Consider the following 18,908-nt stretch of genomic DNA (forward strand, 5'->3'; position numbering starts at 1 on the left):
GCACTAAAGTACTTGTATGAGGGGAATTGAAAAATATTATTTCTTTTGTTCATCATTTTACAGTGCAAATATTTGTAATAAAAATAATATAAAGTGAGCACTGTACACTTTGTATTCTGTGTTGTAATTGAAGTCAATATATTTGAAAATGTAGAAAAACATCCAAAAAGATTTAATAAATTTCAATTGGCATTCTATTGTTTAACAGTGAAGAAGGGCCCCTTTCATTTAATCTACTTAGTTTGCATTTTATTCTCCGGTATCTTCTAGTTGCATTTTCTTTGCTTTGAATATTTTGCTTCTCACTTATAATAAGCCTTGTGAAAGTGACATTTGTTTATTATTATTATTTGTGTTAGCATATCTCAGAGAAGATTTTCAATACTTGGAAGAGGTACTTTATTGGTCTTTTTTTTTCCAGTAAATGCCTTATACCTGTCTGATCCACTATACCTTTCTTTTCCAGTAAATGCCTTATACCTGTCTGATTCACTATACCATTCTTTAATACATTCCTCTAGCAAATGGAAAAAGGAGAATTGTGTCCCTTGTGTGATAAGAGATTTATTACATACTCTGTATTCAAATGTTCCCTGGTAGTTACCTTCAGAGTAGCTATTACATGGTGTGACCTTTAATTCCATGTCAAAGTGAAATGTTCACTTTTGTTTGTTTGTGGATTTAAAACTACAGTCAGATCTTGTTTTTCAAATTGTAACCATCTTATGAATTTGAATTAATAAAATAGGTTATATTCCATCTATTGGTACTAAGCATAGGATTCTTCCTACATGGCAGAGCAAAATAAAAGTGATTTTGGAAATCCTTCCCCTCTTTCTTCTGTTGCTGTTGTAACAAATATTCACCTAACAGATGAGATTTGTTCCGAAATACTTCCTCTATTGAGTCAGACAATACTTTTATCATACACTGCATGTGAAAAAGTACATAGATGCAAACAAATATTTTGAAAACCATTTGACTTGCACCAATTCCATGATTATAAACAGCAGTGTAAAAAGTGTTCCATTTGCAGTGTGCACAGAAGAAATTTTAAGTATGAAGCAGCTCCCCTACTCCCTTCAATTATAATGATTTTTTTCTGATAGAAATCATCCTAGGGGCATATGTATGCAAGAAACAAAACAAATCAAAAACTGACTCGTTTTGTACTCTAATCAGTGTTGTTAAAACTTGTTGGAAAGCCAACAGTGATTTGGATATGTTGAACTTTAGAAAAAAAGGAACTTATATTCTGTTTCCCAGATCATCTTCCTATATTACACTTAAGAAAATAAAGTAAGGATTTCAGTTTTAAGATGTACATACTTTGCTGAATTTAGCTAGTACTATCAGAAAAGAGAATGCTGCTCAAAATATGTTGTGGTATAATAGGAGCTGACATAATATGAGTTTATGTAACCAAGACGTCAATTCATAGAACGTTAAAAAAGAAGAGATTTGGGTGGAAAGGGGGAGCTGGAAAAATGATGGGGATAGTAACTGGCTCCCTGTCACTCAGCAGGTGAATGTGACACTAAAGTTGACAGCATTACATACAGTAAATTACATTCACATCCATGAATGGCTCATTGAGCAATTTTGGCATTTTTATTTTTCAGGACACATACAACCATGTAGCTGCTGTTCCAAATATAGAAAATATAATGTAAACAAGTAGTTAAATGTTCTTGCAGACTATTTAATAACTTCTGTACATGTAGGGTTATTAAGGAGTTCAAAGAACAATCAGCATTGCCACTCAACCATATGGCTAGTCTGAAGAATTCTCTTGTAACAGTTTTATATGGATTATTACAAGTGGGACTTCTTTTGCAAATACCTAGACTGTTTATTGTTCATGCACAATCTTCCCTTTATTAGAGAGGTGGAGGAGCAAGCATGCAATGCTGGAAGACCATATGCAAGACCCTGTGTATTCCATGGTAACACAACTTGTGGGGCAAGTACCCTGCATTCTCCGCAGACTGGAGATTATGAAGCAGCTACAGTCAATTGATACAATTTTGAGGGATTTTCTTGTATTAAATATGAAATGAAACTATGTATTTAGTCCAGTGTCCCATCTGAGTTCATCAGATATTCCATTCTTTTTTATATTGCATTGTCTCAAATGTCTTTAATTTTCAAGCTGCATAATTTTATATTGAAAATTCACAACTGGATCAGAAGTTTTTAAGGGGAAACTGGAGGAGTTGGCAATTGGATACTAGAGTGGACATTTGGGGCTCTTTCATCTGCATAGATATAGGAGGCATTTAGGGTCTGAGATGTTCATTAGCCAGATACGAAAGTGATATGCCCTTCATTTAATTCTTGCTATTTCAAGTTAACAACCCATTGAGATGAACATGGCCATTTGCACCTCAGCTATCGTTCAGATATGTCTGGATAGCCAGGCAGGCAGCATTTACCAGTTGGTACTTCAGCTAGAAGATTTTCTTCACAATCATGAGGGAATAACACTATTCCTGTCTTTAGGGAAGGGTTCTGACACCCATTACTTTTTCAGAACTTCCTCCATTTTGAAGTGTGTGTGTGTGTGTGAGAGAGAGAGAGAGAGAAGTTCTGTAAAACCAAAACATCCACGTGTACCTGCCAGGATTTATCCCTTGGAAATCCCTTAGAATGGACCTTGCAGGGTTCACTTAGTATGCCCGATGCAAACTGATCTCTGTCTGAACTCAGCAGAACTAATAATCAAATACATCCTAAAGGGCCACATTGGGCCTATCAAATTGGTCTGTTCTGATGTAAGTGGGGAAAGAGACAAACTTGAAAATGATTTAATGGACTTTGATTCTGGTACACGATCTTGATGGGGGCATTTGAGAGCTACCCTAATAGGAATATTTACTACTACTAAAATATGCCTCTGTATGTGTACCCGTGTCTGTGCAGGTGTGTTGTATGTTTTACACATTGATATTCTTTCAAGTTACGGGTTAGAGGCTTAGTGATTCACTCTCTCTTAGATAAACATAACATTTAGAAGCAGCAATTAAATTCATTCTGATGGAATTTGTTCCGATTAGATTGTTAAAATGTAATCTAGCTTTTCATAATCACTCCATTAATGTGTGACACAGTTCCATTTCCAAAATTACTGGAATAGGCTACAGAATAGCAATCACTTTCATTAGAGTACATGTTTTCCCAAACTTGAATTCTTGCCCACTTATCAGATAGCATTCTCTCTGGTCCAAGAAGATCTGAACAAAATATAAACATTCCATTTTGATTAGATTTCAAAGCAGTTACTGGACACAATATAAAAATGGTCTCTTATCATTGAGCAGAATAATATATCAAAGTTGTGTTTCTTCCCTGGCGTCTTGCCCAACCGTATTGCAGAAGCTATTTTTTCGGCTGGTTGCGGTATTTGGAACATATGCCAATGGATCGGGTCGGATCAAGTAACTGTAAAAAGAAAAAAGGAGTTATAAAAGCTTGATGTAAATTAGGATAAAATGCATTTGCACGCTTCCCTAGCATGTTATTCCACAGGTAGTAATACAGCTTAAAGAGATCTCTTGCACTTGAAAGTCTTACTCACCTGGAAACTTCAGTCTTGTTTCTCATTACTTCATAGAACTGAGATCACAGAGCATATTTGTAATTACCTTTATATGTTTCTTCCACATTCTGTACTGTAGTTTGGAAACTTGTATGTTTTCATAAAGTAATGGAGAAAAATGTTACTATCACTGAAGTTAATGTAACCTTCCTACAATGTTACTTATAGAGTATCCTTAAGACCTGATTATATCCCTATAAATTTGGGTCACACAGTAAAATTCTCATTTCATTAATTAAACATACCAGGAAGTGACTTTGTGACTTAAACTTGAGTTCGAAGCACAGAGGGATTTTAATCAGGAATTAAACTTCATCCAGTGAATACACTTGAAGAGGGATGCACAATTTTAGATTTATCATTCCATTAAGGCATATTAATACTAGATTTGGAGGAGATCAAAGGATTCAAATCCATTGTGAGCAAGAGGAAGGTTCAAAATGTGAAATTAATAGGATAAGAAACTGGATCAGCAGTTCACAATCAAGATCAGTGGTATCCAAAAAGTAGCGTTTATCTATTTGTTGGCTTTTCAGTGGCCTATTGTATGTAAAGTGAGTTTGTGGTCTCGTAGTGGACAAAAGAAACACCACAATTAAACACCATGCTAAATTATTAGCAACCTCAGCAGGAACCAAGGATTAAGGGACTGATCTCAGTTAAATCCATGGAGAGATTTCAATTGACTTCACTGGCAGATAGACTGGAACTTAATTGTCGGCTGAACTGCTTTCTCTGCTGGGATGAGGCACAGTGAGGCAATGCAGAAAATGTATGTTATCACAGATCATCCTATATCTGTTTGTTTGGTAAATAAACACAGGTGATCAGTCTTCAGGGCTGTCAATCAGTACCTTTCATGAGTCTATAGTCATATGGACAAGCAAATAGATTAGATTAATCTCTAGTGTTTCTAATTCAGCCTAAACACAACATGCTAAATCCCTTCAAGTGAATAAAGATTTGGACCCAAACTTTATATGACTGATGTGATTACAGTTGTAATGTGTGTTTCAGATTAAACAAGACTCCAGTTTTAATACAAGAAGAATAACTTGCATATTAAATAAATGTATGAAGGCAAAAATGTTACATTCGTCCCCCTGTAATGTACCCACTGATGCAATTATGAAGGTTTTTGTTCATGTTATTAACTATTCACAAAAAGAATGCATTAAACAAAAATGTTTTTTTTTATAGTTTCTCTAAAAGGAAATTAACTCTTAGACTTGCATTTGTGACTTCTGCAGCTACTTTAACAACAAAAACGATGATTTTAGCATACCTTTGTCCATGATATACTTGTAGTCTGAAGTGCCTGACACTGTAGACAATTATTTTTTGGCCAAAATTAGGCTCCTAAATATTTAGGTACCTGATTCTTCAAAAGTGAAGAGCACCTGTCAGCTCCCATTGAGTTCCATTTATACTACAGTTTATACCATTCAAATTCTTCTATTAGGGTGGTGAGGGCTGTATCTGAGTATCCAAAAGTACATTAAGTGTGTGGCATATGCTGTTTGTTTGTTCTTTTCCTCTTCCTACGGGGATACTGCTTGGAGACTTTTATTTTTATTATATTCTATCTACACTATGCTATATGTTAGCAAAGCCAAGCTCAAAGAAGTGCATATTACTCTGAGTGAAATCCGTAAGATTTGTGGTGTTTGTTTCTACAGTCCGGTAGAATCAGTTTCCAGGAAAGCTATCTCTTACAGAGGCAAGTTTCATCCTACAAATGGACGGTGCCAGAGGAGTTACCTGGTAACTGTAGTCCTTGTCTCAGAGCCTGATTTTCCCTATGAGCAGTAGCCTGCGTTTGAGTAGATGTGCCAACATGTTTTGACCTAATTTTTTTGAGGCCGGATGGCTTCATTTCCAGATAGGTAGCAGTGCTGGCCTATTTAGACTATCTGAGCTTTAGGGATTCAGCTTCAGGCATGGCATCTTTTTCTGTATCTCAGATGGTGTGTCATGTTGTATATGTTTAGCAAGTAAGTGATAGATTATATTTTAAAAAATCAATGTTATGGCCAAAATAAAAAGCCTGTTAGTCAGGTAAAATGTAATAACTTTAATGCACACACCTACTATTTGCTAACATCTCAACAAAACTATAATTTTGACTATCTCTTCAGACACCTGTAGTTACTTGTGTAGTGACTCATGGCCACATACAGATGCAACAGTCATCGGTGGAAATTGAAGAGCACTCTGGCCCTTATCCAGCAAAGCACATGCTTAACTTTAAAGATGTGAACAGTCCCATTAAAGTAAAGGGCATAGTGGGGCTGGAGTGCTTGGTCTCCAGCCAGATCAAACCCCAACATCACAAGGTTGAATTCTCAAGTGTTCCATCCAGGCTGGAAAAGCTTATGCATTTCTCTTAGCGTTACAATGTTCATGCTTTTGGTTCTCTCCAAAATGAGGAAGTACAGACGCAGGCAACAATTAAGTAGCCTGAACCCATTTGAATGTCAAAATTGTTGACGTGAGTTTGGGGAACAGGTCCACTTTCATTCTTATGACACTTATCTAAATGATTATGTGAAATGTGTTTGGTTCTTGTCAGTTTGTGGCACAATAACCTCTCTCATAATATCTCTCTCTTAACAAAGCAATTTGTGAGAAGGTGAAGACAGGAGTGGATTGTCTAAACAAAAAAATGTTATTTAAATTTAGATACTGAGATATTTTAAAGCTACCATCCAGTGCCATGGCTTCTTTATTATTCTGAAAAGTGTCAAAATGGGCAGGTGCTGGAATGCTGAAATTTTTGATAACCAAGTAAAAATAAACGTATTTGAAGAGATGCCTAAAAGACTTAGGATCATGTAACTGGTATCTTAATGTATTTAATAGTCACTTCTTCCTTTTAGGGCCTATGCCATAAGCCCATTTACTTCAGTGCGCTTTGGATCAGGCCCTGAAATCATTAAAGAAAATGATCTTTGAAATAATTTACTGTCTTTGAATGTCTTCGAAAGCTTGACTTTACAATGCTTTTTATTGATGCTCGGTGACTAACGAATCATGAGCAAGAAACAAGAGTGAGAATGTAATATAGTATGAAGGTATCTGAGAGCTGTGATTTTTCTTAATTTAATTTTATCTGACACTTCAATTTAGAGGGAAGGAGGAGGGTTATTTAAAGAAGAAAAAAACCTTAAAAATAATCTGGTGTAAATTAATGGATGAGTTCATGTATAGTTTTTTTGGATGTGCATGGGAATGATTCCTCATGAGAGGAAAATAATAAAAGCAATAAAGTGCAAAAGATAAAAGAAATGAATTCTAGCATGAAAGTGAAAATGAGACACTTTGTGGATCTTATGATTTATGTCGTCAACTTACACAACATCATTCAGCTCTAGTCTTGTATCTGGAGAAGGATTGATCAGGATGTAAGAGACGGTGTTTTGATGATCATTCATTTCATCTAGAGGACAAAAAATATACAGGATTTATTAGATTATTTACAAGGAAATGGTAAGAATTATAGCTTTTGCTAAATCAACCTTAACAAATTATGTTCTGTCCATATAGCTGTCAAAAGGGAACTATCAGGCTTGTTTCACAAAGTGACCCCATATAGAAGTGCAGCAGCTTTTTTAACTGGAAAATCTACTTTCAAATTAATTTCATTGGAAATATTTGACGGAAACTCATTATTTTTTCCTAAGAAATTATCAAAATAAAGTACCAATATCTATTTTTGAGAAGAACTGCAGCAGAATACACTGAAGACTGTTACAGTTAGTGACCTCTACTACCACAGAAGTAACCAAGCTATTTGTATGTCCATTATTGTAGCAATTTCAATTTTTAAGAGCAACACAGAAATATTATCATACCACCCAACCACCCACAACCAGGGGATATCACAATCAAACCTGGAAGATTAATCCCCTTACTGCTAACAAATGTAATTCTCTATCATCAATTGCTTTGAAAATGCTTTAATTTATCGCTTGTTAGTAAGCTGAATGGGAAAGTCCTTTGAGGGAACATCTATATATAATATTTTCCTCTTGCCAACATGTAATTGGATGTATTATCACGTCACATTGGACAACTGAAACATTTTCTATATTTACATATAAATATACACCGCACTTTGAAGGATCCCAAAGTACAAATGATTTCTATATTGCATGACTGAATTGCAGCCTCCGCTGGCACGCATGCTGGCTACCAACCAGAATTTTGAACAACAGTGTGGGAAGGAATACTTTTTTTCCCCAATAGATATTGCAGTTAATGCTTACACTTTCAAAAAAAAATGTCATGAGCTCCTTAGCATCCATGTAGAATAAAGGACTTTTACGGTCTCAAAAGACCCACATAGAATGAAATACATAGCACAGGATGAATGGCTACATGGAGTCTACTAGGATTTGAGCCTGAAATTCTAGATAATTGGTGCTGAGTCCAATAATTCAAATCCCAGTTAGCCTTCAGTAATCAAGCGGACTTCAATGCAAGACCCCCTAGTTATGCTTCTCATGCCACTAAGGATTAGACTTCTAATGCCAAGACACTGAGGACCTCTATCCAGACAAACAGTTAAGTATGTGCCTAAATCCCACTAACTTCAAGGAGACTTGAAGGTGTGACTAAGTGTTTTGCTGAATCCAGGGTCTAACTGATTTGCAGCACTGTGTACAAATGAATGCTTGTCAAGAATTAGGACTGGTAGATAGTTTGGGAAGAAAGTCAAGCCTTCGAGGACTGTCTCAAATAAGAAATAAACACCTTCTTTAATAATGGCAAGATCAAACTTGAGTAAAACAGATGTGTGCTTTGCTTAGGGCATTAATCCATTGGCTACCAGGGAGGTGCAAAGGCTGGGAGTTACATTCAACTCTCCCCTACACCTGAATAGTGGTGGAAGCTAGAAATGTGGTCTTCTAACTTCAATTGATGATAAAATTATGCTTGCCCCTCACAATCAAAGATCTGGCCACAGTGCTCCACACATATTACTTTGATGTGGAAACTGAGGCACTAGGATGCCACAGTGGTGAATACTGTATAAACATCTACTATGATCCCACTTAAATAGTTCCACCAAGTTGAAAAAAATACAATATTTTCTAATGGAATCATAAAGACAGGAAATATCTCGGGAATTGGTAAAACATTTCAAACCAGTAGAACTTGTTAAGGACGCTCAGTGTTCCTAGAGCTGACAACTAAAGACATAGCACACTCAAAGATACACCATACATCAACTGCTGCTGATTAGGAACACTGCAGCCAATCTCCTAGGTGGAACAGGCACATGACAACTTCTCGCACCATCATTCAGAGAACTGGGTTAGCTCTCCATTACTCGATACAATTCAAGGTCCTGACTAGGGCCAATGTACAAATCAGAAGTTACAGAACCAGCTGAAAATAACTTCCACTTCATTTGCCTCCCAAGTCCTGAGAGCAGGATTCTGTTTCTTCAGAGCTTTAACACTTAAATCAATGACTTAGGTTCCATATAGCAAATTCAGGTGCCTGAACACCACTGTTTGTAACTGCAGAATATCTTACCATCTCTTAAGATTATTTTGATTTGAAATGTATTTATTCTCATTGTAAATGTTGGTAAAAACATATTCTTTAGCTGGTTTCAGATCTGAAACTTTTTCATATTAAAGTAGGATAAATGGATAAATGAACTTTGCCGGAGATGAGAAATATCTGGATGAGAAATATTGTTTCCCTGAATGTGAAATGTTAGAATGCAGACAGTGGTACAAGCTGATTGCTGGCTGTGGAAATGACCAGTGTTTTAAATGATTTCCCCTCTATTTTCTACATTTGCCACTCTCAAGACAGTTCTTTATACAACATAATTTTCTGTTTAATGAAAGTGTCTTTCTTGTAGCATATGCATATGTTACTTGACAGGAAGCAGGGACATATGCTGCCAATTAGTTAAAAAATAGTTGGCTTGATTGGTGAATGCTAATATAAGTAGGAGTCAGAGGTTTTTTTGCTCATTATTTTTTAGTCATTTCTTATAATACCCCATCACAAATGATGACACTGACAGTGGAGCTTGGAACATGTTCTATCCAAAAAGCCCATTTCCTCCCCCCCCCCCCAAACTAATTGTCACACACTGCCCTCTGGTATCTGTTAGATCGCTGTCTCTAGTTTTGTTTGATTTTGGTACCCATCCAAAATAGCATTCCAAATGAAACAAGTTTGTATTTACAAGATACGTAGATAAGGAATGTTTGCTCTGTGCTGAGTTCACTCTTGTTCGTTTTACGGGGAAAAATTATTTCACATTCTGAAAAGAATACACGTACTTTTATGAAATGATGATTATCAGAGACACCCTGGTTCTGGGTAGGTTTTATATTCAGATTCCCAAAGTCGCTGCTAATGTAATATATATATATATATATATATATATATATATATATATATATATATATATATATATATATATATATATTATTGCTAATGTAATATATATATAGTACTCTGTGAGTTGGTTGATTCTCATATGTGTCACTAAATGTGGTGGAAAGAAAAGGAGGACTTGTGGCACCTTAGAGACTAACAAATTTATCTGAGCATAAGCTTTCGTGAGCTACAGCTCACTTCATCAGATGTGGTGGGTAGACCAGCATGATTTCTCTGTGGGTTATCTACACACAGTTTTTATACCACTATAACTCTATATATTTGGAAAACAATATAGTTAGTGATACAAACTCCTAGTGTGAATGCAGTTACTAGTATAAAGATGCTGGTGCTTGTATCAGTTGAAATTTAGGGCCTTAATTATCTATACTGTTATTGGAGGATTTACAGTGTTGTTGTAGCCATGTTGGTCCCAGGGTATGAGAGAGGCATGGTGGGTGAGGTAATATCTTTTATAAGACTAACTTCTTGTTGGTGAGAGTGAGAAGTTGAAGATGATATCTGTGTAAGTTTGTCTCTTTCACCAACAGAAGTTGGTCCAATAAAATACATTACCTCACCCACCTTGTCTCTCTAATGTGGGAGGATGTTGTTTGAGTCCTACTTGTAGATCCTTGTTCCCTGGATTAGTAGAAAATGAATGCTTAAAGAGGCAGCATTCTTGGCTTCCTCGGGCTGTTTGAATGAACAGGGCTACAAAAGGGTTCCTATCCATTTCTTAGTAGGCAGCAAAATGTCTTGTTAGAGGGATAAATCTGGGGTGTGGTGGGGAGAGAGAAAGGATGGATCTTCAGGACTTAAAGGCAGAGGACTTTATGTGGAATTGGAGTGATGAAGCAACAAGTATAGTAAGATTTGGCATCTCAGTTTTGCAGATGGATAAATACATAGAACAGTAATGTTTTGTGCAGCATGAGACCATTAATGGGGTTGCCAAAAGAGAGGTTCTCTTTATAACAAAATACAGACATTTGTCTGAAAAAATATTGTAATGGAAATTTCTAAATTAGAAATGGCTCAAATAGATGTAATTAGCTGAAGAGGAGTGTGCTTATCGATCAAACCTTTTCCATTCTGTAGTTTCGCATATTGTCTTCTTCAATTTGAATATTGAAATGAACATTACTGTTGGCTTTCAACTGTGATTTTAAAGAAAACCAATTTCAGAAAAAGAAAATAAAAAAAGTAAAGGCAAGTATCCACCATATGCAGAATTTTCCTTTGGCTTGCATAAGAATGTGAGTCCAGATTATAGCAATATAATTTTCTCCTTTAACTCCCTGTCATGGATGAAAAGTTGGTGGGTTCTTCCTTTCTTTTTTAAATTCTCAGAAAATATATTTGAGCCTGATTCTTCCCTCAGATAAACTTGTGTGACTCCAATTAAGTCAATGGGAAGTGTGGATAATTATCCAAGGATCAAACTGGGGACATTTATTATTTGTATTACAGCAGCAGTGAAAGACTCAAGCCAAAACTGTGGCCCCATTGGGCTAGGTGCTGTATAAACACATAGTATGAGACAGCCCCTGCCCCAAAGAATTTACAATCTAATTAGATAAGACCAAGAGAGTCAGAGAAAGGAAATATTATTCACATGTTATAGATAGTGAACTGAGGCATGAGATTAAGTGAGAGAGAGGTGTACAGTAACCAACAGCTGTGGAAGATCTAGTCTGTAGTTCTATGACAGTCTCCAGCCAGCCTGCAGATTATCTCACTTACTTATCTTCAAGGGTAGTTATGCTTTTTGTTTTTCTCCTATGTTATCAGTATAATCCCTATCAGTTTCTTTCATTTTTGCTCATACTCTTCCTTCTTTTAGGATACTTCCTGACACATTTTGTGGTTAATATTTGTTAAAATATCCATAACATCAGTTTTCACATTTTGTGGTTAAGATTACCAACATATCTATAACAGCAGCTGAAGATTACTGCTGGGTAAAAGTCCACTCTTTAAGATGGCTTTTTCTTAACTGAAGAGCATTATGAAAGTCTTGCTTAGAATCTTTCTGGGCCTATTTTAAGTGTCAACATTAGTCCCCAGACCCCCTTCATTCCTGCATGCATCTTCTGATACTGTTAATAGTGACCTTTGTTCACGAACACTAGACACTGTGTAACAGAGTCAACACCCGCTTATGGCAGCCCTGCAAGCAGTCCCCTACCAAAGTTTCCCCTCTTCTCAGGGCTTTCTCAATCAAAATTTCAAAACAACAATTCTCTCGTTCAGCAACATCCATCCTTGGGTCTGAATTTATTAAAATAAAGTCATTCCCAAAATAAAGTGCTTAAATCCTCATCAAGCCCCTAGTCCCAGTCTGTCCCACTGGAGATCTCCCAGGCCCTCCCTGCCTAAAACCTTTTCCTTGAAACCTACTCCAGGTTCCCTCTGGAGCCTATTCACTCCCCACAGCCATTGCTTACCTTGGGAAACCTCTGCTGCAATCTCACTCTACTCTGGTGTGTGTAGGTAGTCAGTTCCCTGAGCTTCCTGAAATCTCACTCTACTCTGGTGTGTATAGGTAGGTAGTTCCCTCAGCTTCCTGCTGCTCTTTATAGGGGAATCAGCTTCTCTGTACAAAGCTGGTTCTACTAATTAAATCCCACACCACATCCCAGATGTGGAAGGCAGGGCTAAATGGATGGGACTGTCCAGCTCCAGGCCTCTGATTCTTAAAGGGGCAGGGCCCTCCATTTAATTTTATTTATTGACAAGAATTAAATCAACTACTCACCTTTCAAAGGATTGGGTTTTTTTAAATGATAAGGAATCTGTTGAAGTTTCCCCTACTAGAAAGAAATCTAACTAGCAAACAAGTGCCAAATCATGCCACCCAGGGGGAAAAGCTGAGGAAGGGTTGTGGGGATTCCACAGGGTCTTAAATTGGGTTCCAGAGCTACCTTGTGCCTGGATTCTGCCCAGAACTGAGAGATTTTAGCACTTGCATTCCAGAGGGACCATATGAGTTACAGGCTGACAATGAATGCTGAGAAAAGAAGTGGCTTATATGACCTCTCCTACCCAAGAACAGAGTGAGCTTATGGGGGAACAGGTTGTGGATCTAAATTACCTTTGAGAAGGATCCATGTAGAGAGGCAGCTGGAGAGAAAATGGACTCATGAAAAGGGGAGGTTTTTGTTTTTGGTTATGGTGGGCTTTTTTAACTGCTCGTGGATCAGATGAGAGAGTGGAACCCCATGAGCAAGTGGAGGACAACCCCTGGACAAGGAGGTAGAGAGGGGCTTAGATAATGGAACCAGGCTCTCACTTCCTTTTCTCAAGGCCCGAGGCTGGGTCTTCCAGCAGCCAGTGGGAAGAAGTGCCTCTCCTTTCTTCTGGATTGAAGGTCCAAAAACATACATATCATTGGGAGAAAGCGGGGGTGATGAAGTGGTCTGGACTCTGACTGGACTCTTGGTTTTGTTTTGAACTTTTATTATGACAGAAGATGAGATGTTTTGGTTTAGTGGAAGGACTGCCTCATTTTTGCCCTCACTATAAATGGTTTAGGGGCCCCATTTGCACAAAGCAAGGTAAGATCTCCATTATAGGGATGAAATCTTGGAAAGGTTCTCCTTGTGAAGTTTCCTCCCAGGGCCTCTGTTGGGTGCCAGGGTTTATTTTGGGAACACACCAGAAGCCAAGAGCCATCTGTACAAAGACCCTGTGCTTCCAGAGCAACTGTGCTGTCTATTGAACCTCACGCTGGCTCTAGTAACTCCTTCCATCCATTGCTGCCCCTGGAAACTCTAATTACTGACGTTTTATTAAAGTAACAGAGTGGTTGAAATTATAAAACTTATTTTCTTGCCAGTTGGGCTTCCACAGTACACGACTGCTCTGTGCCAAAGTTAATGCAGTAGAAGTATCACTGATTGTCAGAAGTATTCCTGTCTTTGTAACATCCCAGCCTTCCCCAAAAAGTAGAGCTCCAATTTCTAAAGGCTGCATGCAGTGAAAGGACAAGGGGGAAGTGGTGACTCCCCCAACTACTGGGGCAGAGACAGATCTGTATTTGTGGACTTCTTTCTGTGTGCATGTATAGGTGCTCTAAGACTTTAGATTGTGTGTGTTTTGCATGCATGTGCATGCTCATGTGTATGAGTGGGGCTAAAATATAACTGAAGACTTGCCTAACATTCCAGTCATTTATTTCCCAATCTCCAGAAAAGACTCATTTTCACCATTCTGTTCTTAACTGCAAGGGACAGTACACACACCAGTCATGATCAGGGTCAGAAACCATCAGCATCAGAAACCATCAGTAGAAGTAGTTTCATTTGGATGACAAGTTGTCATGCTTATACCTTTAGGAACGTCAATCATTCTATATTCTAACAAACAAGATTTGTTATTGTTTAGTAGCAATATTCCCAGCTGTCTTGTAATGTTGGCTGTATACATATTGGAAAGAGGGAGGAAAAATCAAATACATGACAGCAATTTTGATCAAGGCAGACCATGCTTTTCATTTCAGAAACCAGTGTTCAATAGATTTTCTCACAATGTCAAAATGTGTTATTTTCATTGCAACGTATAGAATACTCCCAGCCGTGTGGCTGCTAGATTTTTCTGTTCTGGGAGAAAACTACATACATATCACTTTTAAACCATAGTTTGGTGAAAAAGCTGATTGAAATAGCAAAAGAAACATCATCCTTATTTCTGGTTAGTTCGCCCTTCTCTCCCCTCAGCAATCTGTGTTTGCTGTGTTAGGGAAAAAGACAAGTACTTTCTTTTGTCAACATCTCTTTATATTTTTCCGATAGATAGGCCTGAGCCCAAACGCTGGATAAAAACTTTCCTTCTGAAAACAGACTATGTAAAAATGGCACCTTTTCACTCAATAGACCTGTCACTGGCTATATTAGAAGGCATAGCTGTTTTTCCTTACTACAAATAATGTGTATGGTTTTACTCTTATTAGCCCTGCAGAACTAATACAACTAATGTGAGGTGTGACAGGGTCAGGCCAGACAGCTACAGGAGAGTGCAGGAAGGAAGATATTAGCCTCAGTATAAGCAGGTCCCTCTTCCCCTGGTAACTGAGCAGGGCTTACTCCAGGCTAATAAGGACACCTGGAGCCAATTAAGTACCTGCCAGAATGAGTTAAAAGCCTTCCCCCCCAACCAGTCAGGGTGGGTGATGGGTGTTGTGAGAGTGAAGGTGAGCTGTTGGAGAGCTGAGTGGTGCGGAAGTTGACAAAGACCAGGGGAAAACCTCACAGGTATAGAGTTTGGGGAGAAACCCTACCCTAAACAGGAGTTAAGGACCCTTTCAGGTCCAAACACCTGAAGAAAAGGTCTACCAGAGGGGAGAGACTGAGCCATGTGTTTGGTGTGGTGCTGCCATGCCCGGAAGGGTTACCAGAGATTAGGGGCTCTCCCCCACCCCTGGCAGGAGGGTTGGGAGGAACCCCGCCCAAGCAAAGTGGAGACAATAAGCCAAGGGGTGTGGGGAAGTAACCCGGGGAAGCTGACAGCTTTCCTGGGAACTGACAGCCTGAGGCTGCTACTTGTAGGGTTCCTGGGTTGGGGCCTGGAGTAGAGGGTGGGACTGGGCTCCCCAACCCCTTTTTCCTCTCACTGGATGTCCACTGAGGAAGCCAGAAGCCCTAGTGAAGCAGTGAGGGCCTAGCAGGCCCAGAAACGGGAAGGCTGCTTGGAGACAGAATTTCCTCACTCACTACAAATGGGGTGGGGAGGGGGGAATTCTGAGAGACAAGATGCTATCCTGACCTTTCATTAGAAGGAAGTGCAGGACCCACCGAGGCAGAGAAGAAGCCCTGCTACAGAGGGTAAGATGGATTCTCTTCTGTCTTGGATACAGTCAGTAGAATTGTTAATTAAGTTCCGATTGCACAATATTTATTGCTGGCAATGGGTAAGATAAAAAGAACCCACACTGAGTCTCAGACCCCAGGCAGAGTTTGCAGGCTTGTAGTTTACAAGTAAAACATTGTGAACTGATCATAGTTGACCTAGAATTATTGAGAAACAATAAACAGGGAATCCCCCACAATACCATTTCTATGATAACTTTCCAGCACAGAAGAACACTTTAAGGAAAATTCAAATTAAGACGCAAACTTTGTGAGTTATAACCATCTCTCATTTTTCCCAGGTGTCACAATTAAGTTTCTTTTAATCTTTAAGTACAAATAGTATGAAGGGGTATAAACTCCCACTGAAACTAAGAACCATCACAAATCTCATCATCACACACCTCACCAACTTCTGCTCCAGGTACAAGCTTTACAGGGCATATCTTTGATTATGCCTTCTCTTCCATAAATACATAGAAGCATGTACATTTTAAAAAAATAACTGCAAACCCTGCAAAAATAAACCACTCCACTTCACACACAATTCCTGCCTGAAGAGAGGATGTGAGATAAAACGAACCACATGTGATAGATGTCAGTCATGTTGCTTCATGCACTATTTGAAGACACTCAGATATTAGTGTGATGAGGGTGAAATAAGAACCTGTTATAAAATTGAATTAAATACAATACCAAAGATGTACCAAAAGGATCCAGGATGGAAATTTTCTTTATGAATGCTGGGTCATATGTGAATCATCTATTAGCTTGTATAGCAAAAGTCTCAACATAATTTGTAAAACCTTGTATTGATCCTCTTATCTTTATTTTGGAAATTGATTAATAGGAATTTGCTGTGATGTAAATGTAGTTTATTTCACACTTGACCCCTTCAATAAACCTAGATGTTAGGACAGCAGCTGTTCCTGTAACTTTTGCATGCCATCTCTACTCACAAATGGCTTTCTACTTCTTAAGGCTCCCAAAATGTAATGAGCTAGGTTCCATCCAGCTGGCACTCCCTAAATCCATCTGAACATGAAAGATTGTTTTAATTATCTGAAAAATGACTAGATGTGTTGCAAATTTAGCAACCATGCAATTCAGAAAATCATGTCCCAACTCATCCAGATATTGGGCAAACAATGATATATGAGCTAATGTTCAATCCTGTGGTGTTCTCCCAACACTGGATTCATTATTAATCAAAATAAAATCAGAAAGGGACATGCAGTGGGTTTTTTCAGCTTTGATAGGAAGTTGGCTCTGATGTGCTACAAATTGCCACCTGTTTTCCAAAGTTATTGCCAATGGCTAAGAGAGAAGTTTTGAGCTGTGAATCATGGTCTAGCTTTTTAGGCTCATGAATGACTTGATTTCTTGTGCTAAAATCTCTGGACAGATGTCCAATAAACCTCTAAGTGTGCTACAATGCCATATGTATTAATTAAACAGATTTTTTTTTCATATGCTTTTAAAAAGCTTGAAAAACAGAGGGGGGGATGAAAAAAAATTGAAGCATAGACCTAGTGATGCATCACTCATAAATGTGATGTGAGCACATTGGGCATGTTTCCCATCTTATTTTAAAAATCAAAGGCAAGATAATATATCCTGCAGGAATTAAAAAAACAAACAAAACCCTTTAAAGTGAGCAAAATTTACAACTCTGTCACCCTCTGTTTACATGAATAAAGAGAATGTTATATGTGATCATCTCTATAATGAGCCCCCAATACAGGAGAAAATAGTTTTCATTTCTGATTTCATGTCCTGTAGTAATAGCAGTACCAATTGGTTCAACTGCCTTATGAATATCCCATCTAAAAAGAGATTGAGTTAAACCCAAACCAGAACTAGAGCTGGTTGGAAAAGGCTCAAGATTTTTTCACATATTTTCCCCCTTTTTCGATCAAAACTCTGAGAAATTTGATCAATTATGAATTTCAAAAGTTTGCACCCAGCTATGTTTGTACTTCACCCATGGCATCCTCTGGTTTTATGAAATAAAATTAGGTTGATCTTAAACAATAATAATAGTCATACCATATCCTGCTGTGGAAAGTCCCAAGTGCTTCATTCTGTTCTTCACAAGTTCAGCAAGTTCCTGTCTTTCAGACCGCTTGTAAAGGCTCATCCGCTGCTGACTTATTTTCTCCGCTGTTTTGCCGGAGTGCTTTGGCACTTTTCTGCTCAGCCGTCGGGCCCACTGCATGCTCTTCCGTCGTAACAAGGGATGATCTGACTGATCACTGGATGTGGAGTTACGATGGTTATTGCGGTTGTTTATTTGTTCTTTTGTGTCTTTGGTGTCTTCCCATTCTTCAACACTAATAGAGATTTGAGACTTCAAAGGGAAAATCACATAAAAAAATTAGGGGATTTAGGAAATAGATTTGTCAAAGAAATCATCGGAGACCTTTGTTTTGTCTCCTCCTTCGGCTCCAATTCAGCAATGCAGTTAAGCACATGCTTAAGTCACACTCAAGTCAATAGAGTTAAGAACACATTAATGTTCAGCATGGCCTGCTGAACGGGCAGTCTTTTTCTTTAAATGCCCTTGGAACAGTGTTATATAGACCATTTGTGGCTTGATATAAATATGATCCTACATTTCCCCAACAGCAAGAGAAGATAAGCATTAGTTAGTGCTGCTTGTCATTCTGTTTCTAAACATGAGGCTTCTATGCCTATTTCTAATAGGAATTCAATGACATTCTATTTCTTAGAATCCAGGAATAAAACTATTTGAACTCCAATAAGTCAATCTATTTAGCTTTCAAAGAGAAGATTAAGAGGTGACTTGATAACTCTATATAAGTATCTACATGGGGAAAATGTTTAATAATGAGCTCTTCAATCTAGCAGACAAAGGTATAACACAATCCAATGACTGGAAGTTGTAGCTAGACAAATTCAGCCTGGAAATAAGGCATAATTTTTAAACCGTGAATGTAATTAACCATTGGAACAATTTACCCAGGGTCCTGGTGGATTCTCCATCACCGACCATTTTAAAATCGAGATTGGATGTTTTTCTAAAAGAT

General features: G+C 38.0%; 1 protein-coding gene across 1 annotated transcript in view; it reads right to left on the reverse strand.

The window, feature by feature from the left end:
- Positions 1-1,162: 1,162 nt before the first annotated feature.
- KCNT2 (potassium sodium-activated channel subfamily T member 2) overlaps positions 1,163-18,908 on the reverse strand; it is a 277,251-nt gene continuing 259,505 nt past the window's right edge. Inside the window, exons 29-31 of the mRNA XM_074961164.1 lie at positions 17,908-18,208; positions 6,953-7,037; positions 1,163-3,441 (exon numbers count right to left, since the gene is read on the reverse strand). Coding sequence (XP_074817265.1) covers positions 3,330-3,441; positions 6,953-7,037; positions 17,908-18,208 — 498 coding nt within the window. The 3' untranslated portion in view covers positions 1,163-3,329. The remainder of the gene's footprint in view (positions 3,442-6,952; positions 7,038-17,907; positions 18,209-18,908) is intronic.

The sequence above is a fragment of the Natator depressus genome, chromosome 8 (genome assembly GCF_965152275.1).
Source record: "Natator depressus isolate rNatDep1 chromosome 8, rNatDep2.hap1, whole genome shotgun sequence".
NCBI classification, from domain to species: Eukaryota; Metazoa; Chordata; order Testudines; family Cheloniidae; genus Natator; species Natator depressus.